At 37.2% G+C, this 18,374-nt stretch overlaps 1 protein-coding gene across 4 annotated transcripts; it reads right to left on the reverse strand.

Moving 5' to 3' along the window:
- Positions 1-261: 261 nt before the first annotated feature.
- Positions 262-17,520, reverse strand: LOC122070654 (intermediate cleaving peptidase 55, mitochondrial). 4 transcript variants are annotated; one of them, XR_006137917.1, is made up of 15 exons: positions 17,282-17,513; positions 16,384-16,458; positions 15,978-16,241; positions 15,088-15,180; positions 12,755-12,961; positions 11,649-11,752; positions 11,466-11,532; positions 11,263-11,370; positions 8,248-8,340; positions 5,018-5,114; positions 4,804-4,874; positions 4,440-4,495; positions 4,008-4,068; positions 3,691-3,899; positions 262-726 (listed from the first exon to the last, which is right to left on the reverse strand). XR_006137917.1 is itself a non-coding variant. In XM_042634850.1 (15 exons), the coding sequence occupies exons 1-14, from the start codon at positions 17,327-17,329 to the stop codon at positions 3,786-3,788; spliced, it is 1,458 nt and encodes a 485-aa protein (XP_042490784.1). In that variant the 5' UTR covers positions 17,330-17,507; the 3' UTR covers positions 262-726; positions 3,776-3,785. The 4 variants fall into 4 exon arrangements, 2 of the variants coding, with proteins under 2 accessions (XP_042490784.1, XP_042490797.1); XM_042634850.1 differs by having other exon boundaries at positions 3,776-3,899; positions 17,282-17,507; XR_006137918.1 differs by lacking the exon at positions 262-726 and having other exon boundaries at positions 3,819-3,899; positions 4,809-4,874; positions 17,282-17,520.
- Between the last annotated feature and the right edge of the window lie 854 nt (positions 17,521-18,374).

Consider the following 18,374-nt stretch of genomic DNA (forward strand, 5'->3'; position numbering starts at 1 on the left):
TATTTATTGCCAGTGATTAAACCCCCTCGATAATGAAAATTTTTTTTGCACATCCACCCAAATCAATCGATAATATCAAAATCTGATGAAATGGTCCAGACCGGTTTACTGATGGACCCATTCATGGAAATCAGTTCCCCCAACCTCTCTCTCCTCTTATCCCTTCTTCTAGATGCAGGCAGCTCACCCCGTCATGGAGATGTAGCCACGCTCAACCCTCTATTCGTCGGATGAATGTTCCTACGCCAGTCACTGAAAATACAGGAAATGGTGAATAGCCATCCATTGCACACTTCAGTTAGGGTGGAAATAGAGAAAGTACCAAACTCCTTAATGCTACAGTACAAATGATACAAAAGAGAATAACCTCCCATCCCATCCTCCATGGTCATTAGTATTTAAACTGTAGGAAAAGTCTCGCAGAGGCTATGGCGTACGCTGCGCCTCTTCACATTCAATATTGTATCAATTGTTTTAAGGAGAGATTAAAATGAATTAAATAAACAAATGTGAGAGGGTTGTGAACCCGGCTTGATCAGAGAACCCTCTCCCTCAAAACTGTTTACTGACTCGAGGCAATCCCTGTAGATTGTTGTTTTTTCTTGAAACTAAGGTGTTTTGCCAGACACAGCCGCCTGATGATCTTTCACTTCTGCTTCTGCTGCAAATCTGCAATTCCTGTAACCGACTCATGCATAGATTACGGTAGAACCTGGTAAAATCATCCTGCAGAACCAGATCAAACGAAGGAAGCATCAGAAACAACCACAGGATTAGCAAGCCTGTCTCTATCATAATCACTTCAAAACATTAAATTGAATCTAAAGCACTGCGTTGCTACCGACTGAAGATGTGTTTACAGTAGGTGATTAAACTGTCCTATTTTCTCACATTCATAATCATTTTTGAAAGTAATCAATGCAAAACAGAGCCTTCTGAAAAAAAATTGTGGAATCCCAAATGCTGGGCTATTTGTTTCATGTTTTGGAGCATTGCATCTCTAAGCACAAGTTAGTAGTTGGTACAGCAGTGAAAATCAGAGTTGGATATGTAAATTGATGAGCCCGTTGTAATTACTTGCCCTATAATGGATCCATTTTCTCCTAGAGGATCCATGAGAGCCTCCACTTTTTAAGAGCTTTCCTCATTTGACACTCAGGATTCAATTTCTCATCACAAATTAACTAATTTTGGTTGCATTGGTTTTGCACCTGTTACATTTTTTTTTCCTAACAAACTGACAATCAAAGGAAACTCATTGTTGGAAGACTGATTACTCTGATATTCAGCCATTTTGGTCTGATAACATGACAGAATGGAAACTTTGACAACCTCTAGGCACGGCTACATAAAGTTCATTCCTAATGCACATTGTGGTTTGCAAGAATATCCTTGGTTACTAGCACCTAAGGGGTTTAGGGTTTAGAAAACCTCAATAAAATCCAGGGTTGCAAGGAGGTAAGAGGAAGCTTGAAAACCCAGAAAATTGCAGAATCGATTGGTGGGGTTTAGAGGGATCAGAACAGTAACAACCAAAGGTCTGATTTAATGATTAAACATCGACATGAAACCATAAACAGCTGAAATCAGATTTAAAATTCAAGTCCAGGAACCCAGAATATTGAAAGTTGACTTGAAATAGGACTCTTGAACTTGACTTGAATATTCAGGGTTTAAACAGAACTGAAACTACAGAGATTAAAGAAGAATTCAGAACAGAAACCGATGTAGAACTAAACAGTATTCTATCCAGCAGAATAATGTTTAGTACAATAAAACAGAATTTATGAAATTAAGAAAACTACAATCACAAGGTTCAAGATTAGAAGTTATTTTTAAAACGTAACCCTAAAACGATGCAGAAGATAATGAAAAACAAGAACAAACAATGCATGCAGGTTTACAAGGTTCGGCAAGATTGCCTACGTCCTCAATGAGATGAGATTCTGCTTCACTATCAATAGAGAATGGGGACCGCCGTTCTGCCTGCCGAGGGCACCTGCACCAATACTCCCTGGATTAAACTGCGACGGAATACAAGACATCGTACACCAACAGTTCTGACCTGGTATGCGATTGTAGATGATAGAGAGAAGATAGGAGAGATGGTTCAGTCCAGGAATCCACCTGAATATTTACCTGGAATACACCAGGATTTCAATTACTGAATCCTACAGCAATCCACAGAAGTGACTTGAATTCCACAGATGTAAGCCTGAATCCACAGACCAGCAAAGCAAAAGCTTCTTTATTCAATTTCAAATTCGTGGGTAGCCCTTACATATATTTAAATAAAACTTAAAAATGGATCTCAAACAGAGCCTAAAATCAGTCAATAGCTTGCTTTGGAACTGGTTGTCAAAGAATGGGCACATGTACCATGGGGATATGTATTTTAAGTGTACTACAATAGGGACACAATCGTGGCTACATGTTTAGTTGTTATATTTTTGGTTATTTTCTATGTCTTTGATGTATTTATTTCCTAGTACGATTAAATTTCTTCTTTTCTAATTAGATTAGGTTTATATTTTCTGGTTTCTTGTTTGACAAAGGAGTTTCCTTCCTTGGTCTTTGTAATCTTTATCCCTTGACGTTGATATATAAGTGCAGTAGGGAGGGGGAGATCGCTGCTTACGATACTGCTGTGCTTGGCAGTCTCACCCTCTTCTTCTTTTCTTGATGTCTGGAAAGGCTGCTCCAATTTGGGCATTGATGAATAGAATGCTCCAGCTTGAGGGGAGGTGTTAAAGAATGGGCACATGTACTGTGGGGGTACATATTTTAAGTGTACCATGATAGGGTGTGTCCCTATTGTGGCTAATATGGGTATATATTTAATTATCATATTGGTTAATTCCTATGTCTTTGGTTTATTTATTTCCTAGTTAGATTAGATTTCTTCGTTTCTAATTAGAGTAGGTTTCTATTTTCTGGTTTCCTGTTAGACAAGGAGTTTCCTTCCTTGGTCTTTGTCATCTTTATCTCTTGAAGTTAATATAGAAGTGTGGTAGAGAGGGGGAGAATGCTGCTGTGCTTAGCAGTCTCCCTATACTCCTTTTCTTGTGTGGTTGCTGGTTTATTGTTCCTAATATTGTCAGTGGTCTTAAATGACTAGGATTCCTTAAAATAATAAAGAAAAGAGACTGAAATAGATTACATTTATAGTAATTTGATCCGGAACCACTATTACAATATAATAAAAATATAGAACTCTAAACAAACCCCACGATTTGGAGATTTCTAGATGAAATAGATCAGGAGAACAGGACGAAAATGAAATAGAAACTGATTCAAACTTGGATCAACCCAAACAGCAGGCCATTCTGGCCTGTTTCGTTCTCTTCCTTCTGCTGGAAGTGCTTAAATGCTGCATTACCCAGCCACCCACATGAACACACACACACACAGCCAGAGAGAGGACTGGCTGGCCTTTGCTCCAATTCTGCCTGAATGAGTGTATCCCTCCAATAACTATGGTCCATACGTCATATGACAACAGGGATAAACCACTCAAATGAGACAGAGTAGTGAGTGAAAATCATATCACAAAACAAGGCTGAAAGGAAGTGATGCTCATCTGATACCATCTCAAAATTACTATTTTCCCTTAAATTTTAGGGAGTAATTGAATAAATATAGTTGACTGCTAACTGGTAGTAAATTTCCTTTTAGCATGTTTGCATGTACCTTTTCTGTTGGATTTGAAACCAAAGAGAAACTTCAAAAAGGAAAAGGCAAAAAGAAAATCATCTGGCTTGCCACTGTGAAGTACCATGGGATCTTCAACTGGATGCGGCTCTCATATGACTATGGGCTTCCATCCCTTTGTTGCAGCTATAATTATTTAGCAAGGACTTCATGTGTTGTATCTCTTTGGGCATTGACCCTGTAAGAACCTGTTTCCGACAATAAATGATGAAATTAATGAAATTTACCATAAGACATTTCATAAGAATGGTAGCCACTAGTTTTAGCCGTAAACATATGGACTTTCAAAACGATACCTCATGCCCAGTTTCAGTAATAAGGACTTCATCTTCTATCCTTATGCCAATGCCTTGGTATCTGTTCATCCAACTGGTTTACTATTAACAATAATGATCAATAACGATAAACAGAATGGGACATCATCCAGTGGGTCCAATCTAGCCAGTAACTACCCCAATAGGATGATCATGACACAAGTATCAACTCTACATTTTTTCATCCAATTGGTCACAGGAATGTGATTGGAACGAGTCAACGTTCATTCACTCGGCAGGTTTTTTGCAGTCAGTGATTTCCCATGGGTCCAATGAACAACACATACATCGTCTGTGGATCCGCCTTAGACTTACCATTCATAGGCCCTGACTATTTGGGAATCTGGAATTATCTGAACTATTTAACTAACACTAAAGGAGTTCGATATTTGAATAAGAAAGCGCAACAATTACCTCTCTGGACCATCAAAAGAATTTGGGATATAAACTCCCGGTTCAATAGTTATTACCTGCCCATGGCAGCAAAATACACAAACTCAAAAGAGAATCAAGAAGTAAGAACAACAAAGTATCAGCTCTTTCATTTCATTGAAACGATTCCACTTTGGCCACATACACATAGGGAAGGGTCGTGGATTTGAGTTCTAACTTAGTAGGACAAAAATCAGAAAGAGCCATAAATCTGTAATATGGTCTATAGAACACCCATGTTCTCCACAACCTATATAATCTTGGATAAAAAAATGAAATAATGTATACATGAAACTTGAGCTGAAAAAGTTGAAAGAATTCTGGCAAGGCCACATTTATGACTTACAACACCTGGCTTCAAAGAACGGTCATTGCTAACCATGGAACAGTCATGAACATCCATTCCTAGATAATGACCTGGTTCAAGAGAGAGACAATAATTATATCTAGGATATATTCTGCAGGAATCAAGTAGAGCCCAAAAAGAAAACTTTCTGCTTATATTGGACAAAATACAACTCATATGACAAACTGGAAGACCAAATAAAGTTTCAACAGACCTATAGAAGTTGGGTTCAGCTGATGATAAGTTTGAGAGGTTCTTCGCTCATCTTTCAAGATTCCCATTTCTTTAAGTCCTCTTTGCAGCATTTCAACCTACAACTCATGTGAGCTCATAAAGATCAACGTGACTTACATTCTTTTTTAAGAGAGAACATATGCTTTTGACTCTTGAGCAAACACAGAAATATACATCTAAGAATGACTAAACAGAAACTTGTGGAGAAGGTGATCAACCCGTTTGGTCTCATATTCCGATGAAAAAATTTGATAACGACAACACATCCACGGAGTAGACTGCCTCCATGCTACCCAGATACAGTAAGTTTACATCATTAAGAGGGCATGGATATGGTGCTGTTGACTATATACTCAACTGTACCTCATATTTTCTTAATGTTCACATGATAGTTTGTAACATACTGACAATGATCTATAGAAGGCAAAAAAAAAAAAAAAAAAAAAAAAAAGTAATGAGGTAATGGAGAGTAATTTTGTGGGGAAAAAAACCCTTTAAATAAATCAAACGAGTTCAAAAATAAAATGCACTATTTCATAGAGTAATGTCAATGAAGACTACCATCCCCCACCCCTGGTCCAAGTTGTCAGAAAATCAGATAAATCATCTAAAGTATAACTTTTATAACAAGACAGCAAGTCTAGAAGCATGAGCATGTCAAAAGAATTCTAAGTAAAACCTGGGTAATGGAAATTTTGCCAATTTCATGCTCCAAATTCCTATCATGAATCTGTAGATTTTTTGCAATATAATTAGAGCTGATATTCTCCTGTCTTGCTGGGCTGTCCTCTTACCTCTTACTTTCATTTTGCATTCTTCATCTTTCTTTTGTCTTTTCCATCTTCATTTATCATCTCATTTCTTATACCTCTTTTTTTTCATCCATCCCTTCACCCTCCTTTTCTGTTGACACCAATTTTTACATACTTTGTTTGGTCTGGATCCATGTAGCCGACCCCATTAAGTTGGGAAAAGGCTGAATTTGTTGTTGTTGTTGTTTGAAAATGGGTAGTTATAAATCTATGTACAGCCACATTTGTATTTATGTAATAAGGTATCAGATAGAGATTCAGGATATTTTTACTATCTGTTTATTAGTCGTATAAAATATCTGCTCTGTTCAGCTATCTGACAAAACTATCCAATTAGTATTCAAATTTGTATCCGCAATAAGTTAGTAATATATAGTATTAATTATATAAATCATTATGTAGTATAAATATTTCCTTTATAAATAGGGCATACCTTATAGCTACAACCAATAAAGAGAAAGAGACAAATAAAATAAAAGGGCATGCCTGTAAATTCGTAAAGGAAGTACATTTAAGAGCCAATCTCCTCCCCTTTTCTTCATTCTTCAGGCAGTCCATTTCTTCAATGTTTGAGCTTCAACAACTTTTTAGCACCTGAACCAATTAACCATCGCAACATCCTACCCCCTGGCCCCCTCTTTACTCTGGCCTGCCTAACCATTCCCCATTTCCAACCTTTCAACCTCCTCCCTAAACTATAGAGAAAATGATTGAAGCTAAGTTTGAAGCATAGTTGCAAGGCAACCCAAGGCGGTGCAAGGGTGCCTAAGCGCTTAAGCGACAAGGCACTTGCCTAGGAGCGCCCAAGTGTAATTATTTATCTCCACTCTTTTCTAACATTATATATATATATATATATCATAAAAAACCAACATTAAGCCACATCTAGTTAGATGGAGCCAAATTTTGGATCAAATGGAGAACCTATATGAGGGAACAAACCATTAAAAGATGAAAAAATTCTGCAGGCTGGATTGAGACTTATGCTAGTTGCAAGAAAAAAGAAACTTTTGGTGATTCTTCAAGAATTTGAGTTGGAAGCGTTGGATGATCCTCAAATTTGGATCGAATGGTTTCTAAGGTCCTCAACAAACCCTAAATCCTGCAGCAATTAGAGATCTGACTGGAAGTTACGCACTTAAAAATTCTTCTCGGGAAAACACTGAAACTGGAATCAATAGACTTTGTGTATGTCTTCTGATCAGCAATCTTAGAAGGCTAATAGTAGAGAAAGATATATAAAAAAATAAAATACAAATAAAAAAAGAAAGGAAGAGGATGAGAATCAATGGAGGAAGAAAGGGGGATTGGGGATGGCTATCCCACTCAGATCACGAGTTCCTCGACCATGAGTTTTGTGCAACCGAAGACTGATTTGCACATGATGAATGTCCAGTTTCAAATCCGTAGCAAAATTCGGGTAGGTCCTTGTAAATTCGAATGTAATCATAGAGGCAAAGAGTGTGCCCTTCAAGATACAGGGAATAATGAACCCTACATGCTCCACTTCAGCATCTTCGGATGTGTCCATGGAGTCATCCACATATGGGTCCTCCATTACCTCATTAGTAGGCTCTATGTGTTGCTGTAGGGAGAAGGATACGGGATGGCTATCTCAGCCTGGGTCTCTCACCCTCAACTCTTTCAGTTGGTGAACTACAATTATCTCACGCTGAATAATTGCAAGCAAGCAACTTTGTTTATTAATTCATGTCTAAGCATTACAATCAATTCTGGCCTTTATATAGGCTCCAATGCTAATTACAAATAAGAAACTATTGAATTGGAAACTTCCAAAAAATAGAAACTAAGACTTTAAGAGACTACTCCTTCCTAAACCAAACTACTTGCTAACCAAGAAAACATGTAGATAGAAATTAATAATAGTCTAATATCTTCTAACAATAAACTAACTTGCTTCCTAAGAAAAAAACCGAGAAAGGAAACAAATCCTAGGAACCAATCTTGCTGAAATCGATGGGCAGATCTTGAGCTCTTCTGGTCTTCTTCCTTCCGAATCTGATGGGACAGTTGGCAGGCCTTCTAGAAGATCTTCACAATACAAATAGGCTGCTCGATGGAGAAAAAAATTTCCCTGTTGAGCTGCATCGATGGGCCAAGAAAAGGAGGCAGATCTGTTCCAAATCTGGTCTGCTCAATGGATGGTTTGGACCCAGAGAAAACCAGGTCTGACTTGAACCAGCTGACTCTCTTACCTACATCACATGCTACAGCATGTGTATATGCATTCAGAAATAGACAACTAGATTGCCATTCTACATTGGTCATAGATTCGTTATAGCTCCCATTCTTATTTTTAATAGCACTAGATGCAGAGGAGAGCACAGAAGCTGAAATTCATGGCCCAGTTTGGTATCATTAGAAATTTAGAACATACCGAATGGTTATGTATCTGCTGAATACTCGTACCAGGTTGGCAAAGCTTCACACATTCCTTGTTCACCTCCAGAATTAGATCATATAGCTCTTCCTGGAAACCAGACATCTCAAGTGTAAGAATCAACCAATCAGATTAATCAATTGAGTGAAATGACAAAGAAATAGAAGATATAATAGGACTTTGTACAAAGAGTAAGTATATCACCAGTATACCTTTAGTAATAGAGCTCTTAGTAATATTTTAACGCTTCAAGCCTTCAACATGCAATAATTTATTTCTCAGATTTGGTACTTATTGAACCATGTGGTTAATGGTGGACCAAGGATTTTTCTTTCTTTCATGCTTTTAAGGAGAAGGGGTATAAATTAATAATAAACAATAGCAGGAAATGTACCTAGAATAATACAGAAGCTGCCCCACCTGACATACAGTATATGGATAGCATCTAACTATAAACTAGGATCCTTCTTCTAATGGGCTCCAAATATTGGATTAACTCTACAAAAACAGCTTGAACAAATTATCCTTGTATTCATATGAAAAGAGAAGTTTAAAAATCATTAAAATTTTAAAAGCTCCACAACATAACCCATAATCAGAATGACAAAACTCAATTAATTATGCTAATTCATTCATTAGACTATAAAACCGTGGGTCTTCATCACCTAAACAAGGGAAAATGAGCAATATGTCCTCAAAACCACCTAATGGGATTTTCTAGAAATAAAAGATGATATTCTGAAGATGGAATTATGGAACCTTTGTCCTGACCTATAGGTTTATAATCAAATTTTGGAGTTGCCTTACCTAACTAAGTCCAAGGAAAAATATTACAAAATTGTGGTGAGTGGTGACCACAACGGTCTAAAAGACCTTATGACCATGAAAATATTTACTGCAAAGCAAGCAAGCAACTAATGTTTCTACCGTTCTTCCGTATCACTACATAGCAAGTAAGCAACTAATGTTTCTACTCTTCATCTGTTCTTCTGTTTCACTACATAGCAAGTAAGCAATTAATGTTTCTACTGCTCCTGTTTCAATTATCATAGGATACTGCAATAAGCAACAACAAGTCTTGGGGGTCAAAGGGTCTCTGTACCTTGGGATTTTACCCTCTGATTTAGTCCTCTTTCTGTGATCTTCTGCTGCGCTTTTGTTGTGGTTGTATTTTATTAGTATTATTTTGGCAAGAAAATTCCATGGTTTAAAAATAAAATTCAGCATGATACATGCATAAAAGTGTGATGCAGGCAAAACAGTCCGATTGGCCCCGGTTAAGCCTTGTTTCAAGCCATTACTGAGATATATAGGCTCTCAGCAGATAAAATTTGGGTTCTGTGTTGTACTGGTTCGCTCGTATAGTGGGTTTTGTGGTTCTATTCGGGAATAATAGTTATCTTTTATGTTTCCTAGGAGGAATAGAGGTTACTTGAGTGGTGAGCAAGTAAGCAAGCTTAAGTCTTCTATAGCATATATATATAGTCAGGTTAAGTTAGTTTTTATTTAGGCAATTTAAAAGGACAGTTGTCTAATTGGTTCAGAAAACCTAAAGTGAGTCTATTTGGTCTTTATAAATAGGATTGTACCTGATGCAGATAAGTCATTTAATGGGCTTACTTGATTGGAAATAAGCCTTGGGTTGGGTTATGTATGTGTTGGGCTTTTGATCCTATGGGTTTTCTTTGTAATGGGCCTAAAATATAGGAAGAAAGTAGGAAAACAGGATTTAATTCATTAGTTTAGTTAGAGTCCTGTTTTGAGTCTATTTTCTTTGTTATTTCAGTTTTCTAGTCAGATTAGGTTTCCCCAATTAATTAAGGATTGGGTTAGGCCTTTTCTTTTTAGTGTTTGAGTCAATTTTGGGTCTTCTATATAAGTTTGTAAAGGGCTAAAACATTAAACACGAATTTGATTGAATGAAAAAAAAAAAAAAAGCTTTGTGCCGAAGAACTGTGAGATGCAGTGCTGTGAGAGACAGCTTGGGTGAGATGCTTGACAAAACTATTCCCCTACCCCATTCTTTTCATTCTGTATTTTCTGTTTTGTTCATACTATCTATCCCTAAATCTGATTTTTATTAAATTTACTAAAGATCCTACCTGGGATTGTATCACTTGTGACCCAATCTTACATTAGTACCCTATACGAATTTAGTGGATTTTTGGAATGAAAAAAATTGAGTTCATGTGCTAGTGTGTGCATGTGTGTGTCACTGGTGTTCAGTCTAACCAATTGCCTACTCTTCTTCCTCTCTCATTTCTGGTTATCTTCTGCACACAGATGATATTCATCCTTGATCTCCTCATCTTATTCTTCTTACTACTCTTTTTCTATTGATTCTATCATATTCCTCTCTATCTCTTCCAACCTAATATCGATATGTCAAATCTGAGTTTTATCTCTTAACATCTTATTATTCAGACCTCGTGTGACGTATATCTCATCAGTTATCAGATCTTTTTATCAATATCTGAGATATCTTCTCAGTTCTTGACTGTAGACTGAAGCATGAGCAGATTGGAATCGTCTATATTCTGTTCTTTGATTTCCAAGATTCATACACTGCTCGAAAACCCATAATTTCTACTACACTTGACCAGAAAATTAGGGACATCCATAATTCATTTTGTGAAATATAGAAAATCTCCTAAATCTGATTAATTATGTCCATATCGGTTTCACAATTGATCCTGGCCCAAACGTGTGGTTCCAGCACCTCTGATTACTTCTAGACTCCCTTCTAGAACCCTGAACCACATCAAAGTGTTTCTTCATTTCCATTAAATGATGAGAAACCTTAAATGGAAATATCAGTCAATTAAAGAAGAAACCCAGATTATTATTGCAATAACTATTGGCTTATATTGTGGTTAATAAAAATGGCAAGAAACTAGAATATCTAGGAAAAATATACCAAGTGCAAATTCAATAGAATAATGAAAGACATAAGCAATGTTGTTCACTCTTGCAGTAAATCTAGTGAACCCAGAAAAGAAGACCAGTACATACTTGAGCTGATGAAAAGCTGCCACAGGGTGGCCAGGTCCGAGTCATATCGCTGACATAACCATGCAACTCACAACCAACATCCATTAGAACAAGGTCGCCATCTTTGATCTAGTGAAAAGAAGAACGAAATTTTTTATGTGAAATAAATGAGCACACTAATAACCAAAAGGAAAACAACTTAAGTTCAAAATAACTGGCCATACTTTCTGATCGTTTCGAGAATAGTGTATAACACTACCATTCGGTCCACCACCAACAACTGGATTGAACCTAGCCCAAGTGAATGAACTCATCCATAAATTGACCAGGGAAAAATTTTTGTATATTTATGACTAATAGAAAGAAAGCTGAATAGAAGACTTCTACAAAATAAATAAAATTCTTACGCCATTCTTTGAGCACCTCTCATCCTGCATTCATATTCAAACTTAGCTGATAGCATGCCCTCATCAGCTAATGTTTTTGATAGGATCATGGTCTGTAAAAGAGCCTGTCCAAGAAAAGAATAAATATCGGTTATGACAACATGCCCCATGAACTTCTATTCATGCACTTCCAGGCTATAATGTTTAAGCCAGAGTCTGCAAGTGTTATTATTTCTTTCTAAATGCATACCATTAATGCAATGGACGACTAATATATGAGAATTATATGGTTCCATCTGACTAAGAGTTGAAAAAAATGTATTTTCCTCTAAAAAAAAAGATTTGATCAAACAGATTTAGTCATCTTATCAAAAAAAAAAAAAAAAAAGATCTGTTCATCTTTCTCTTTCATTATCCCATATCAGTAATACCTTTTACCTATTGAAGAAAATGCTGCTACAGATTTGGTTACTATGACTACTGATGTTTCATGGAGCAGAATGTTATCAACAAAAAAAGACATAGGGATAAAATGAATGTAGCTGAGATAGGGATGTTGAGATGGACTATGGAAAGATTATAAATGACTAAATTAGATATGACTATATTTCAAGGAACTTAGGAGTTACACCAATATGTGAAGAGAAGAAAGCTGAAAGAGATGTTTCAAAAATCTGTAACAAAGACCAACAAAATGCACAGGCATGAGGTCATATAGTATAACCTAGAGGTAATAGGGAGAAGTCCGAGTAGGACCCAGGTTGTGCTGGTGAGAATTGACACCATTGCCTGGAAGTTGATGTTGGTGTCATTAGCAAAGGAATTACTGCTCTATATGTAATGTATAAAATAAGATGCGTGGCGGTCTGATTGACCTAATCACAAATATCCATTTCTCTCAATCTCTCGCAATCTCTCTTCTATCTCTGTCGCATTCCTCTTTCTCTTGCAAGTTTGAGAATCTCTCTTGCTCTCACATCAGTTAGCAGTGTTTGTGGCTTGGACTAGTCCAGAATGACAGGAGAGGATTTGTGTAGCCAACCCTAAGTACTTGGAATAGGCTTAATCGAGCTTAGCGACTACATTAAACACACTGAGTTCAGAAATCAAATTAGATGCGAAAGTACCTGGCAAGCAATTGAAGCAGATTCTCTCATCAGCCTAATTTCTGATGGTGATTTCATCCACCTCAATTCATGGGTATAAGCAGAAAGATCTTTCATTTTTCCACTGAAAGCTGCACTGCGCAAGGCCTCCAAGTCCATATAAGCTGGCGAAGCTGTTTTCACATTATGGAACAATTTGGACGATCTTTGGATCATTGTTGGAAGAATCTGAAGAATGGATATCATCAATATTCCAGCAGTGAAAACCCGTGAGTACAGAAAATAAAGTTTCAAGTTTTACACATTTGTATATATGGCCATCTGCATATATCTCGAACAAGTATGCCTTTTGAGGGCAAGCGACAGAGTCTTCTAGAGTGCAGTAAAAGTATGTTGATGGAATATTTATCACACAGACAATGGATAAAAGGCATGGCATTTGAAGTAGCCCAATATAAGAAGATTACGCAGGTCACAAGTCAAACTAGTTTGCAATAACATTAAATTAACTTTTCTCTAGATGGCCAACCATGCTTTTGTCAACTATTACAAAAATAAGAGTCACATTTAAGTTGTGATATCATTAATTTGAATTTGCATTGGGACCAGCTGAAAAGTAAACCCCCCCCCCCCCAATGCACAACATATGTAGACTTATTCTATTTTAGATACTGTAGTCCACCTTATTAGACTAATTAACATGATCCTCACAAAGGAATAAACAACAGCCAATTTCAATGCATAATTTGTAGTTATGCATGTCCATTGATGGGGCAAGCAGGGCTGAAACAAAGAAACACTAGCAGATCTAGAGAAACAGAATCACAGAGAACCAGAAAACTAAGAAATAGGGAGAAACTAAATGGAGTTAGAACTGCCAAACCCTAAATCTGATGGAGATGAAACTAATATAGAATGGAGGTGCTAATAGGTTGAGTATGTGGTAAAAATATCAAAGCAAATTGATGGTTAGATTAAGAGAAACACACATGGACAGAAAATAGAAAGTAAAGGAAAACTAACATAACTCTCAATCCATCAGTGGGATGGTGCTTAAGTTTGGATTGAATGGTGTAAAAGGGGAAGGGAATCACATATCCATAATCCAGCCTAATTTGATGGTTAGATATTCAGAAAATACTGATTGACGTTTAGATATGTCTGTTGTGAAAACAGTCCCATCGCAAACCTGAAACAGTATGTAAAATTAACAGAAAACAAAGGAGTTTATGAGGGCAACAACAAAGGATTATTAAGACACAAAATAAGTCCAGTGTTCATACAATAACAGTCCGCGATAGAGAGAGAAAGTTGCTGGAATACCTGCAGAACAGTAATGGGAAAAAGAGAAACAAAAAGAAGATGACAAGAAGATAGAAGGGGATACAACAAATAGGCTTCCCCACCTATGGCCTGCAGGAAAGGATTCACCGCCAGTCACAAACCAAGATTCACCACCTTGGGTTGCCACTTGCTTCGCCACAAGGGCTGCAATTGACTCATCACAGTGCACACACTCACATAGAGCTAGTTTTCCAAAACATCAAATTTGTGGGCTAGTGTGCCCTTCGCTCTTTATTTATAATAACCAATGAACTAATTACAAGAATAGGAACTCTTCTTGCTATTGGCTTCTAAGAAAACACTACAAAAGCATACTTCTAGAAAGGATCCTTAGCTATTACAAGGAAAATAGAAAGCAAATAAAATAAAAACCAGGATGGCATTCTCCTACAGGATCCATTGCTATTTCATATAAAAATAGAAAGTAACACAATTAGGAACTTTTACTTAATATCTATCTTAACCACAAAGTAACTCATTACATGAAAATAAAACTAACAAAGTAGAAACTAACTCCTTAATCCCGTATGGGTCTTAAATCCCTACTATTTGGGATAGAATGGGTCATTTACAATAGAAAACTGAAAATTACTTAGCCCATGACCCATATAAACATTGGGGACTTTTTAGGCCTAACTTATTGTGCCGCAGGTTCAACTTGACCCAAAAAACTGAACCAAACCCAAATCAGAAAATTCTTCTTCCAAGGGATGTGATCTACATCATCCATGTTTCCCCACTTTACTTCCCTTTTTATTATTTTATTTTATTTTAATCTTTTTTTTTTTCTTTTTTTTTGGGGTGGGGGGAGTTGGGGAGAGGGTGAGGGGCTGTTGGAGGAGGTAGATGGGTAAGCAGAGTGGTAGCAGTCTGGCATAAAATAAGTGCACATGCCACATAGATAATGACCTAAGTTGTGAAATCAACACCGAGAAACATTACCAAATTAGCAAGCTAATAGATTTGATAGTAAACATATCAAAATGGAAAATTTTTAAGAACTGGCTCACCTTACGCATTTCACTTATAGAGAACGCCTGCTCAGCCTTGAATGTGCTCAAAGCCGCATCAACTCCAGCAATTTCTCCTTGCCAAATGACATCCTGAAAAGTACAAGTATACGGCTGGTAATCATATTTCAAACTATAACTTCATAGAATGTAGCAAAGCCCACAATATATCATTTTTGAAATTACAAAATGTGAAGTTGTCAACTACACAGGCTCAAATGTGTACATACAGTCTAATTCATGCATAAGTTCTATTTAGATGTAATCTTATTCCAACAACTCCGTATTGATTACATGAATCTTGTTCCAACATCTACTATCATGCCAACTTTTAACTCAAAAGAATTCATATCATTCCTCACCACTTCAACCAAAGTCATGTCCAGCCTTCAACATGTCCATGTACCATCTCCATATTCGACCATAATACTCCTTGTTATGGGTGCACATATTTTGTTTCTTTCGGCTGGTTTTTTTTTTTTGCCAATATTTAGTACCTTATAACATTTCCGGCCATATAGGCTTGATATAATCTAATATTTTAGTTCTAGTGGAATATTGATCACACAACAATCCCGAAGCACTTGTCCACCTTTCCGTCCACTCTAAATCTATGGCCACTATGTTTATCCCTCCCACTTTATTCATGATTGAACCAAGAAGTTGAAAACGATCACTCTGGTTTAAACTGAAGAAATGGTAATAAGCTTACCTATGTGTGTGTAAGGGTAGTATAAATCACAAAGTGGCTCAAAAACATCCCCCCAAAATGCATGATTACAGCAAGGTAGACAGTAACAGCTGGCATGGAGGTTTTGTTGCGCAAAGGTTGTAAAGCATGACATGGAAAATTATGACAGTAAATTTCCAAAAGAAACTAGTGTGCTTACGTGAGGATCTAGATCTGGCATAAACATGCATAATCCACATTCCTGACCTAGGACAGCTATACCACCAGGTTGTTGGCAACCGGTGATAAACAAATAATCAGCATCCTGTCTGAATGTATAAGGCACAACATCAGTCATCATTTTTACAGGAGCAGCCGCAATAATGGCTAAACTCTTTTCTGGAAGAAGCTCCAGCAATTGTTTCCTTCTTGAGATGTACTCATCACCAGTGATGCCAGGCATAATCTCTCCTTTCTTTACCAACTGCCAAAAGGACAAGAAAAAGGAAAATTTCCAAGAAGGTGGAGGGGAGAGATGGGGTAATACAAGTGTTAACGTTAGGCCAGCAGCCTTCTAGAAGACGAACAAAAGAATAAATAACAATGAATATATAAACAAGCAGAACCTGAGGGTGAGATGCAGCAGTTGGCTGCCCCACATTGACCAACTTCCTGGTAGAATATCCGCAGGACCCACTACGCTGGAGAGAGGGGGAGGTAAAAAAAAACCATCAAGTCACTAAACAAAACCAATTATTCTTATGCAACAGCTTATTATTTGAAGAATCAAGTTCTGATTCAGCATGTCCGGGTTAACCATCATAAAGGAAAGCAAAAGAAAATATGTCTACTAATACTAATCTCTTGAAATCTAGTACCACATCTCAACGAATTGTTATAAAATGTAAAAGAGAGACAGGAGCCAATCAAAGATAGTTGCTACCAGGATGAAAGACAAAGTCTGCAGATAACAATGAGTTCAAGAACCATCCATCTGAATCAATACTACAACATAAGGTTCCACCATATGAAAGAAAGATAATAGTAACAACAGTCAATAGGTCAATCATAATGATGAAAACTCTATAGAATTAAAATTGACTCCTCCGCTACTATCTAAAAGCACAAAATAAATCATACAACAAACGGGCAGAGGTAAAGTTCGAAGCTTTTTAAGAGGCTATAAAAGCAGCTCAGTTTGAATTGAAGGAAAATGCGCAATCGTTGAAAATAACAAACCCAAAGCAATCAAAACAAAGAAAGATACTCGACATTACCCAGGGAAAAAAAAGAGGAACTTTTCATCATCTTCAAATTCTGAGAGAAACCAACAAGAAATTCACAATAGAAAGTATAGTAGTAATCGCGCACCAATAGATTGATTTAAGTTGCCATTGAGCCAATGAGCTTGAAAATTGAAGATAATTGGTATCAGAATAAAAAGGAAAAACGAGGATAATTGGTTTGAACTTTGAACGTCGGAAGGAGAGATCAGTGATGGGGAGGGGAGTTGAGTTACAGTACCTGTTTGAATGAGATTCTCTTCAGTAAGTGTCTACCCAGTCCCGGCATCGTTGCTTCCCGCCCTTCCTCTAATCCTCTTCTTCTCTCTTTGCGGTTTTCCCTCTGCTCTGGCTCTGCTCTGTCCCCCGTAAGTTATAAATCGCTTCTCTTTCTAAACTTTTCTCCGAGTTCCAAAAACAAAAGGGAAATTACGTCCCTTCCCCGTAGTTTATCGAAATTATATGTGAATCCAAGAATTTAAAGGAATTACACTCTCTTTTCTAAAGTTTATAATACTGTCATAATTAAGTCCAATCTGTTCCGTTATCACTAACTTTTAATATCCAAAATGCCTTTCTTTATAGGTGAATTTACCTATACACCCTTCAACTAAAACGAAGAAGGAAGCCAACCTCCCCGGTCGTCTTCGACCTCTGGTTTTCGGATTTACCTATAATGGGTTCAGTCAGCAGCAGGGCCTGGACAACTTTAGAACTGCTCAGCCTCTGCCTCCGCCTCATAGCCAGAGTTCAACGTTAACTTCAATGGCTTCTCTTCCCTACGCCGACGTCGATTGCAGCTTGAGGGCCTTGGCAGGACGGTCCGAGGGTTTCAACCGTTTTTCCGTCGGTGGCCCTGATGGACCACTCCCCTGTATTGCTTGTCTGTAGAGATTTTTTATTCAAGGGTCTATGGATTGGCTACTTTAACCATCTGGCTACTACAATTAGCGATTTTATAGGATGAAATTGCTGTGGAAGCATCGTCTATCTGCTTCATGTGCATTTATATGCAAAATGTAGAGATTAAAATTTAGGTCTTTAAATTTGGTTTTCAATTTTTCCAGGTTGGCTTCCATTCGTTCTGAATCAAGAAATTTAGAGTTTCTTCTTTTGGAAATTGTTAAGAAGTTGAGTTTATTTTTTGTATAAAATTCATATTTTTGGGGGTGTTGTTCTGTTGGATTGGATTTGAGATTTCTGGTTTAGGTTAATTGAAGAGTAGATGGCGGTCGAAGGTGAGGAAGAAGTTGATTATGAGAGCGATCCAGAGGAAGCGATGCTGACCTTGGCAATGCGGAGGACGGAAGCGAGTGATGATGAGGAAGGAGATG

Source organism: Macadamia integrifolia, chromosome 2 (genome assembly GCF_013358625.1).
Source record: "Macadamia integrifolia cultivar HAES 741 chromosome 2, SCU_Mint_v3, whole genome shotgun sequence".
NCBI classification, from domain to species: domain Eukaryota; kingdom Viridiplantae; phylum Streptophyta; class Magnoliopsida; order Proteales; family Proteaceae; genus Macadamia; species Macadamia integrifolia.